Source organism: Borostomias antarcticus, assembly GCF_949987555.1.
Source record: "Borostomias antarcticus genome assembly, chromosome: 1".
Lineage (NCBI taxonomy): Eukaryota > Metazoa > Chordata > Actinopteri > Stomiiformes > Stomiidae > Borostomias > Borostomias antarcticus.
Window position 1 is genome coordinate 56,349,554 of NC_140234.1, and position 10,125 is coordinate 56,359,678.

General features: G+C 44.7%; 2 protein-coding genes across 3 annotated transcripts in view; both read right to left on the reverse strand.

Moving 5' to 3' along the window:
• Positions 1 to 237, reverse strand: part of slc37a2 (solute carrier family 37 member 2) — a 12,424-nt gene extending 12,187 nt beyond the window's left edge. The window contains exon 1 of the mRNA XM_084444230.1: positions 1 to 237. This exon is cut by the window's left edge and continues 321 nt beyond it. The gene's annotated coding sequence lies outside the window, so the exon portion shown is untranslated.
• Positions 238 to 1,146: 909 nt separating this feature from the next.
• On the reverse strand, positions 1,147 to 8,352 carry ccdc15 (coiled-coil domain containing 15). Of its 2 annotated transcripts, none has more exons than XM_084448536.1 (10): positions 7,881 to 8,352; positions 7,638 to 7,787; positions 6,957 to 7,163; positions 6,006 to 6,122; positions 5,699 to 5,884; positions 4,933 to 5,052; positions 4,143 to 4,246; positions 3,595 to 3,789; positions 2,946 to 3,094; positions 1,147 to 1,724 (listed from the first exon to the last, which is right to left on the reverse strand). In XM_084448536.1, exons 1-10 carry the CDS (start codon positions 8,058 to 8,060, stop codon positions 1,582 to 1,584), a joined length of 1,551 nt encoding a protein of 516 aa, XP_084304662.1. In that variant the 5' UTR covers positions 8,061 to 8,352; the 3' UTR covers positions 1,147 to 1,581. The 2 variants fall into 2 exon arrangements, with proteins under 2 accessions (XP_084304662.1, XP_084304661.1); XM_084448535.1 differs by having other exon boundaries at positions 5,699 to 5,908.
• Positions 8,353 to 10,125: the final 1,773 nt, after the last annotated feature.

Consider the following 10,125-nt stretch of genomic DNA (forward strand, 5'->3'; position numbering starts at 1 on the left):
CCGCTTGGCTGTTCCTACTACTTCCTCATGGTGGAGAATCTCTGCAAACAATGAATTCCCAGACTCCCATGTTGGTGCAAATCCTCTCTGATAGCGCTCAGAAACCGGTTCCTATAAATACTCCGCTCACTTCTCTATAGGGTCACATGAATATTAGTCCGTATGTTTAGGATTTGTGTCCATAATAGTTTGAGGTCAGCCATCCCCGTTTTCCAAGCGGCAGCTCCGACCGACCGACTCCGATCCTCCCCGAATGTGTGGACATGTGATCCCGTCTGACGTCAGGGACATGGCCGACTACCACCGAACCGCAGACAGTCCCGGTTCTCAGTCCTGGGCATGGATGTATTACTAGAACGGTCCTGGGACTGCGTGGATTGTGTACGTCAGTTCCAAATGATCAAACAAACTATCAAATATGGAGTTATGGCATAGTCTGAAGCCATTTAACTATGAGTTGAATAATACATGTTGCCACGCTATGCTAATGGTAGCATACATTCTTTTTACGCAAACATCTTTGGGCCTACAGCATCAGGTAGTCATAGCCTAGTTCAATCAATCAATCAATCAATCAATCAAAGCTTTATTTGTATAGCGCATTTCATACCCAGAGGCAACACAATGAACGCTAGTTCACAATTACTTGTGGTTGATCATTGTAATATTTGCCGACACGCCTCATTAATAAATAGGCCTACTGCCCACTGCTCCTGGCTACCCCTGGAGGACAGCTTGGATGGCAGAAATACAGGGAACAATTTCCACCAGCGACCACTGAAGAGTGTGTGTGTGTGTGTGCTGTCGCCCCTCATTCACGTGTGATCATGAGTGGCCAATAAAGACCCTTGAGGCCTCGAGGTAAAAGCAGCAAAGGGACAATTCAAACCCGCAATGTGTAACATGACTAATATAATAGAGATATATTAAAACACCAATCTAAGAATAGACCGACAAATAATCATCATTTCCCCATTTCACAGCGGAAATTATAAAACCTGATCCTCCGGGAATAACTTCTCCTTGTAAAATGCACTTTAAGACAAACAGTTAGGAAAAACCTCCTGAGGCTCAAATATGATCAGTCACGTGTGTTTAATTAGTCATGTGTACAGTACATTCAGTCAGAAGAACAGCTTTATCCTGTTACCCTTCTCAAACAAACTCATCATATTCATGTACGTGTACTTTTCAATTAAACATGAGAAATAAAGCAGTGATGCCTTCATAATCAAACATTTGACAACAACCCAGGATTGTAGAGTCGATGCCACTCCGAACAACAACAACCCTCTCAATTAAGATGATGGAAACAGATAAAACATCAAAATAAACTATTGTTTCGGCCATTTAAACGAGTTCATGCATCCATCAGCCCATGTTTCCAGTATGAGTTTCATAGCGACTGTCAAAATAATGTGATTTTAAAGATTCTATTACAAAGATTAGTGCACCCAATAACACAACATATACAAAAGATCCTCGACTCAAGTTCATGGTACATTGCGACACTTAAAAGTTAATGATTGATTATGAAAACGAAACTGAAGCTCTGGATCCTGAGGAGGAGGTTCAGCGGGGTCATCGTCTGGGTGACGGGGCGTGCACGGAGGTCAGGGCGTGCACGGACGCCGTCCTGCGAGATGAGGCCTTGTGGTGAAGGCCAACGCCCCCTTCTTTCAAATCACAGCTGGACAAGGCTGACTGGAGGGCCTGGACATAGACTGACCACACACACACACACACACACACACACTCATCAGTACACCCCTCTCAAACACTCATCACACACTCTCATCAATACACCCACACACTATCACACGCTCTCATCAATACACCCACACACTATCACACACTCTCATCAATACACCCACACACTATCACACACTCTCATCAATACACCCACACACTATCACACACTCTCATCAATACACTCACACACTATCACACACTCTCATCAATACACCCACACACTATCACACACTCTCATCAATACACCCACACACTATCACACTCTCATCAATACACCCACACACTACCACACACTCTCATCAATACACCCACACACTACCACACACTCTCATCAATACACCCACACACTACCACACACTCTCATCAATACACCCACACACTATCACACACTCATCAATACACCCACACACTATCACACACTCTCATCAATACACCCACACACTCTCATCAATACACCCACACACTATCACACACTCTCATCAATACACCCACACACTATCACACACTCTCATCAATACACCCACACACTCTCATCAATACACCCACACACTATCACACACTCTCATCAATACACCCGCACACTATCACACTCTCATCAATACACCCACACACTATCACACACTCTCATCAATACACCCACACACTCTCATCAATACACCCACACACTATCACACACTCTCATCAATACACCCACACACTATCTCACACTCTCATCAATACACCCACACACTATCACACACTCTCATCAATACACCCACACACTATCACACACTCTCATCAATACACCCACACACTATCTCACACTCTCATCAATACACCCCTCTCAAACACTCTATCACACTCTCATCAATACAAGAGCCCAACTGGTGGGATTTAAATCCACTACATACGGTTTTGGTTTTGTTTCTGACAGGAGTAAGAATGCAGAATATGCGTTTTTTCTTTTTTACGGACCCACTAGTCTGTCTGTCTCTAGTCTACAGTCAACGAGAAGCTGCCTCATTTCTGTGTTAATGAGCATGTGGTCATTCTAATGTGTAAGTGTGAAAAGTCTCTAGACCATGCCATGATTGTGTTAATGAACTCTTGAGGCCGTGCTATTAAAGCATGACAATTCTCTGAATTCTCTCCACACACAGGGCGGCACAGGGCGGTGTGATTTGTACAGGAAGGAGCGTCCGCACAGTTTGTACCTCTTGGGTTGTTGTAGAACACACAGTTGTTGGCGCAGGTGTCGGGGTGGGAGTCCCAGAACCCGTCGCCACAGCAACAGAGAGGCGGGAGCGACACCTTCTCCTGGGTCATCCTCTCCTTCATCTGCGCCCTCAGGGCCTCAACATACCTGCCACACACACACACACACACATACATACACACACGCACGCATACACACACACACACACACACACACACGCATACATACACACACACACACACACACACATACACACACACATACATACACACACATGCATGCATACACACACACACATACACACACACACACGCATACACACACACACACATACACACACACGCACACACACATACGCACACATACGCACACACACACGCACCCACACGCACCCACAGACACACACATGCGCGCGTGCACACACACACACACGTGCATGCACACACATTAGGACCAATATGTTGCCCAAAGTCAGAATCTCCAACTGTAGGACTGTTAGTCAGACGTTTTAATGGAAGCAAACGTGATGACAGGATGATGCACCGTGGCTTTGCATTTCACGTCCAGATGTCCGCACCAAAAACATGGCTACGCAAAAACCTCCTCGTCTGGTTTGGACTGGAGGGTCAAAATCTATTAGAAAGTACCTGGTGGCCTCTCTGTCCTTCTTGTCTCTCTCTCTCTTTTCCAGAGCTTCTGCCCTCTTCTGCTCCTCCAGCCGGAGTCTCTCCAGAATGAGAAGCTCTCTCTCCGCCATCTCTAACCTGTCCTCTTCCAGCTGCTGAAACTTCTCCATCTTTCTCTCCTCCGCGAGTCTCTTCTCTTCTTTCTCAGCCTTGATCCTACAGTTGGAGGTGTTACATTCTCACACAAGGGCTTTCAGTTGTATTACATGCTTTTCCTGTGTTGGGCTGCAATGCAATATAATAATAAAAAATATTATATGTATTTCAAAATTCAAAATATATGAATCTCCCCTCAGTAAGAAGACATACTGAGGGCTAAATGTGTGCTCAAAAACGTCACATAACACAGGTCACATGATCAAGCACCATGACAACTGAAAAGTGCATATAGAGCATAACTAGGAGGAGAGCAGGCCTGCGACAGGAAGTGATCAGGCCCACGACAAGAAGTGATGAGGCCCACGACAGGAAGTGATGAGTAAACCCAGTTGTTGCGGTTGTACAGTTACCTGGCAATTCTCTTCAGGTGTTTCCTGTGTCGTTGGCGCTCTTTAACTTGCTCTCTCTCGATGTCCATGAAGAGGCGACGGTACATGAGGAACTGAGAGTGACGCTAGGAGCAGAGCAGAAGGTTAATAGCTCTCCCACAAATAGAACAGGATATTTCACCCAAACTATGTGGCCAGGAAGAATAGTAAAATGTCATTTTGAAATGTGGGTGAAGTATTGGGTTATCTCTGAACACTCACTTCCCATATATGGGTTAGTATTTTACATCACTGACATGGTTAAGGATGAATTGCTATAATTGTGCATTGATTAATGACCAAATATGAGGCGTTGTCAGTCTGGGTGCCGACGTGATCTTAGATCAAAGTCTAATCATTAAGTTGTGTGTGATCTAGGGCTGGGTTAAAAAAAATCGATTAATCGATTCTGAATCAAATGATTCTGAATCGATTCGTGAATCCCAAAATCGATCTTTTATTTAATGAATGAATGAATAAATGACGAAATGAATAGTTCATTAATTCATTCAATGATTCATTCATTTTTGGAAATCAGTATCGATACCCAGCCGTAGTAGACCTGTTGCTGTGTTGCATAACTTGGCAGTCATGTGATTAAGGTTACAGCAAAAAAAAAAAAACGGTTTTAGTAACACTAACCGAATCGATATTGAATCGAATCGTGATAATCGATTCTGCACCTTGTGAATCGGAATCGAATCTTGAAATTCGAATCGATACCCATCCCTAGTGTGATCGGTAGCGTGAATCCAGCCGTCGTTGGGATCACCTGTCTCTTCAGCTCCTCCGGGTCGTCTTGTGGCCAGAGCACCTGAGTGGCCCTGAAGTCCGTTCCGAACCCCGGACTGTGACCGGAGGGATAGGGCTCCCTGGACAGCCTCTCACACACCTGGAAGACAGACGCCATCAACATGAACTCTCCCACGGACAGGGACAACACAGTCATGCTTTGGACAACGCTCAAGGTCTCTTGGAAGACTCTTGGAAGACTAGCCGTTGGCTAAAAGAGATCCTAATCACATCAAATCAAATCAAGGTCAGTTGAATGGACGGGGACAGCTGATGCTGCGTTCAAATTCAACTAACAGAGGCGAACGTTCATCACAAACATGTTTTCTCCAAACGGTCACATTTGAACGGCTTTTAATGAACGTTCCAAATAGTTCGCATAAACGCAACGATCCCCATCTGGGAGCACATCTCCAGTAAGCCTGGGTCCATTGGGATCCTCGTTCCGTTACTGGCGAACTACCTCTCCAGACTGTTAGCTTCTGTTAGCAAACGTTTGCGGCAAACACAAAGCTAACGGAAAATAGTTAGCTAACGTTCGCTAAATTTGAACCCCTGGTGTTCTGCTGGTTCACAGTGGAGGAATCAAGCTAGCTGGCTGACCAACTGACAACACAACTTGCTACAGCCCGTCTACAGGAATACAGGGGTAAGAATGGCTTTGTGAAAATAGAACTATTAACAGAGGACCTTGTGGAAACTCTTATTAGGCCAGAGAATGAGTCTGGATGGAGGGAAGAACGGACCGGGTTTGGGTCGAAGGTGACCGTCTTGTTGCCGTGACCCTCATAGGGGGGGATGTTCTGTTGAACGAGAGGGCAGTCGTGTTGCCCGGTCAGAGGAAGATCGTTTTCATCTTCCTCCTCCTCCTCTTCATCACCCTCCTCCTCCTCTTCCTCCCCCTCGTGTCGCGTGAGTCTGGACACGGGCTTCTGTCCGGTAGGAAGGAAAATATGCTAAAAATTGTCGGGATAATTGGATAAAAGCCAATTATAGTGTTCCTGAAAATGTGTGCCGAGTCACAAACGGGGATGACAAGGCGACTTTACTCACGTCTCTGGTGGGAGAAACCTTCCATATTCCTCCAGGAAGCTCGGACGCCACTTCCCCCTCAGCCAGCGTCTGGCAGGCGGCCAGTCTGTGTCTCACCTGCCTCATGACTCGACTCAGCTGGAAAACATCACAGAGACAGACCTCCTGGTCATCCTTTCCACCGGAGCTGAGCGTGTTAGGCTTACAGTACGAAGCTAAGAAAATCTCAGACTTACTCTAGAGCGTGTGCATAAATATGTGATTCATCGCATTAGTCATTTAGACGCTTTTATCCAAAGCGACTTACAATAACTGCATTTAATGTAGGAAGCCAGTCGCGATTCCTATTTGAATCAAATAATGGTTTACTCTTAGAAACATGGTGTCAGGCATCACGCTCTGAGGTCAGAGATGGGGTCCCAGACACACTGGTTCGATAAGGTTAAAAGCCATCTGTACTCACTAGGGTTTTAAAATACGGTTTACCAGAATCATTTTTGACCTCACCCCGCCTATAGGGAAACCCCCAGTTGATAAGGGGGTTCTTATCTGGCACATGAGGGGTTAGTCTGAAAGGTTGAGGTAACCGAGGTACGTTACAGTAAGCTCAGACGTGAGACGATAGTGAGACACTAAGAGCAGAGGATCTCTCACAGAAAGAAAGAAAGAAAAAGAAAGAAAGACAGAAAGAAAGAAAGATCTACTTGTGTGAGTTGAGTTTTTATCACGAAAGAAAGGAAGGAAGGAAGGAAGGAAGGAAGAAAGAAAGAAAGAGAAAGAAAGATCTACTTGTGTGAGTTGAGTTTTCATCACGAAAGAAAGGAAGAAAGAAAGAAAGATCTACTTGTGTGAGTTGAGTTTTCATCACGAAAGAAAGAAAGAAAGAAAGAAAGAAAGAAAGAAAGAAAGATCTTGTGTGAGTTGAGTTTTCATCACGATAGAACAGACGCTGGTAGGAGTTGCTCTGGCCACCTGGTGTGCGCGCTGCTGATCTGCCGGTGGCGCGCTGCTGTGCTCTCTGTCGCCGCCCTGGTGGCCGAGCGCTCGGACCCAGCGGGAGTTCGGGCTGCAGATGGCCAGCTCTCCCTGCGGGGAGGAAGGATACAGGTTCTTCCTGGGCGTGAGGAGGCGTTGGGCCGCATCGCTCGACTGCTGAAGCACGCGGCCCTCGCGCTCCGCCTAGAACACACACACGGCACAGAGAACCGGTTACCATGGTTACCCAAGCTTGTGTTACCCAAGCTTGTAAATCCATGGTGATAAAATGGCCCGCTCACTTCCCTACACGTCCAATATGTACTGATCAAGCAACCATTCAGCTACTTTTGGGTAAAAATGCTAAATAAAAAGACATTTAATGGATTATGACTATTTGATGCTCAGATAATGGACAGTGTGTAGAGTCAGTGAGCGTGAGGGTACGCACAACTTCTGATTTCAATGAATAGTCATGGGTGCTCAGTCGGGTGATACAGTGAATGAGGAAGAGAACCAGCACTCACGACATAGACAGTATAGTCTTTAACGTTTTAATGGGCAAACGGACGCGTTTTGGCCTTAAGCCATCGTCAGCATCAGTGTGTAGAGTCATCCTGCAGTGGAGTCCTAAAGTAGACTAGTTATGCTACCCCACGGATGTATTGGGCTACCCACCGTCTCGCGAGACTTCTGGAGTTGCCTGCTCTTGCGGACGTTCGCTTGTTGTGCCACACGGCGGCGCACCGCGGCCTGGAACCGGCGCAGACTCTCCTCTTTCCCACGGCGCGTCTCCTCCTGCTGCTCTTCCGTTAGAACTGCACGGACCTGCATGTAAACAATGAGAAGATAATTCAGCGTTTGTGTCAAACAAACGTTAGACTAGTTATCGGGATTAGCTTAGTGTTGGCTTGTACTTACTGCTGGGTGTTCATCCTGGCTGTCCCCATCACGTCCACCTTCCACCCACGCCCCGACCGGCATGACTGCCTGGTTCCTCTCTGCCAGCACCGTGTTTCGACCTCCATGTTTGGTAGGAGGATTTGTCCGACTAACGGATACTTTGCTGGTGTTCTTAACTGTAACATTTCTCGGGCTCATTTTGCTGGAAGACGACACCGACGGCGGGTAGCTAGCATTAGCTTGCTGACTTTTTGGATAGATGCACTAGATAACGCGTCAGCTAGCTACAAGCTAAGCTAAATGTTAGCTAGCTCACTTTAGCTACACTCTTGCCAAATCTGTAGTGTAAGGCTCCGCGATATGCGTTTTTATTAACAGTATGTCTATTCGTTTCTGGGATGTAGCCTAGACTAAATGTTAGGCAATCTTAGCTTAACGCATTAAGACATAACTTTCCAATATCTGCTCAACGTTACTCCATGGAAGTATAGTTACTCCTGTGTTTACTATTCAACTGCCACTCGCAGACGCCTGTTAGTGACGTATTTTGAATGCGTCCATTGAGCTCCGCCTCCGTTGTGTTCTAAAGATGTGAGAGCAGCGCTATCTACTGACAACAACAACAACAACAACCAATCCAACAATCAATAATCGATCCGTTTCGTCATTTGGTCCTTCATTTCAACATTAGCTCATTATTTACAAACTTCTTAATAAAACAAAATGTAGGTTATGACCATCTGAAATCATATGAAATTGTATTCTAGTCAATATTCGTTGTAATATAGGCTACCTATAGCTAATGATAGTTAGAATTTACCATAGCTTGTACGCCTCCACACATTTCAGGAATTAGTGACACACTTTTTCAGTGACAAAACACGATAACAATGCATAATTGTTACCCTGGCATGTGATAGTATGTTACTGTTCAGTAGGCAACTTGTGTAACTGTGTCCATCCCTGCCCAGTTTATGCATTAATGTATATGTTGGCATAAGCGGATGAATTGATCCCTTCTTCCTGGGGTTTGAGCTACACAGTGTGGAACAGGCAGACCATTGTCCTCTCGGTGTGAATCAGCAAACATTCTGTGTGTGTTGGAGACAGAGAACACGAGCAGTTCGACAAGAGAGAGTCAGTTACATAAGGCTTGCTACTGTACTGCTCTGAAAGCAAGCCTTCCTGATTGAGCTCAGGGCACAAACATTCTCTGTTCATCAAAATGGAGACAGTGCATCGACACAGACCAAGATGGCCGTAACAATGCAAAATACCATGTTGGCTATATTAGTTATTTTAGCACTGAAAATATTTACTGAGAGCAGTGAGGACAAAAGTGTCATTTGAATCTGATCGCAAAACACTGAGTGGAAATAGATTTAAAAGAAACAGAAGTTACAGTATGTGCTCTTCATTCTTTATTAAACCTCTGATATGTACAGGTACCCTTTTATTTTCATGAGAATGTAATGAATCAAAACAATGGAAAACAGGATCCCATCATTAGTGAAATGAACTGACAGGATTAGTTCAAATATCCACACAATACAAAAACATAATGTGCATCTGTAACCAACAGGTTTATATTGTACATTGTACTGTAGACAGAACAGATGTAAAAATAAGGTCTATGAAATGTCATCAAAGCCAGAATGTTGAACTAACTTCTGACTTGACTGAACTGAAACCCTAAAATGTTCATTTAAAAATCTACAGAGGGACTAGTACACACTGTGTTGTAGGGCTGGGTTAAAAAATCGATTAATCGATTCTGAATCGATTCTGAATCAAATGATTCAGAATCGATTCATGAATCCCAAAATCGATCTTTTATTTAATGAATGAATAAATGAAGGTATGAATAGTTCATTAATTCATTCAATGATTTATTCATTTTTGGAAATCAGTATCGATACCCATCCCTAGTATTGATGTGTTGCATAACTTGGCAGTCATGTAATTAAGATTACAGCTACAAAAAACAGGTTTCAGTAAAACTAACCAAATCGATATTGAATCGAATCGAATTGTGAATCGATTCTGAACCTTGTGAATCGGAATCGAATCGATTCTTGAAATTCAACTCAATACCCAGCCCTACTGTGTTGGGCTCCTGTCAGATATTACTGCCCTAAAATGTTTCGCATCATAGAAACATATTTACACGCATATACGTACAGTCACCGCGTGAACTGGGCACAGAGAGAAGCATCTCTACGCAGCGGTAATGCTTGGCCGGAGGAAGTGCCTGGCCTGGCGC

Coding starts and splice junctions, on each gene's coding strand:
- ccdc15 (XM_084448535.1), bottom strand. CDS start 8,060: ATGAGCCCGAGAAATGTTACAGTTAAGAACACCAGCAAAGTATCCGTT. Junction 7,788..7,880: donor GCCAGGATGAACACCCAGCA/GTAAGTACAAGC, acceptor GTTTACATGCAG/GTCCGTGCAGTTCTAACGGA. Junction 4,247..4,932: donor CGGAGGAGCTGAAGAGACAG/GTGATCCCAACG, acceptor CTCTGCTCCTAG/CGTCACTCTCAGTTCCTCAT.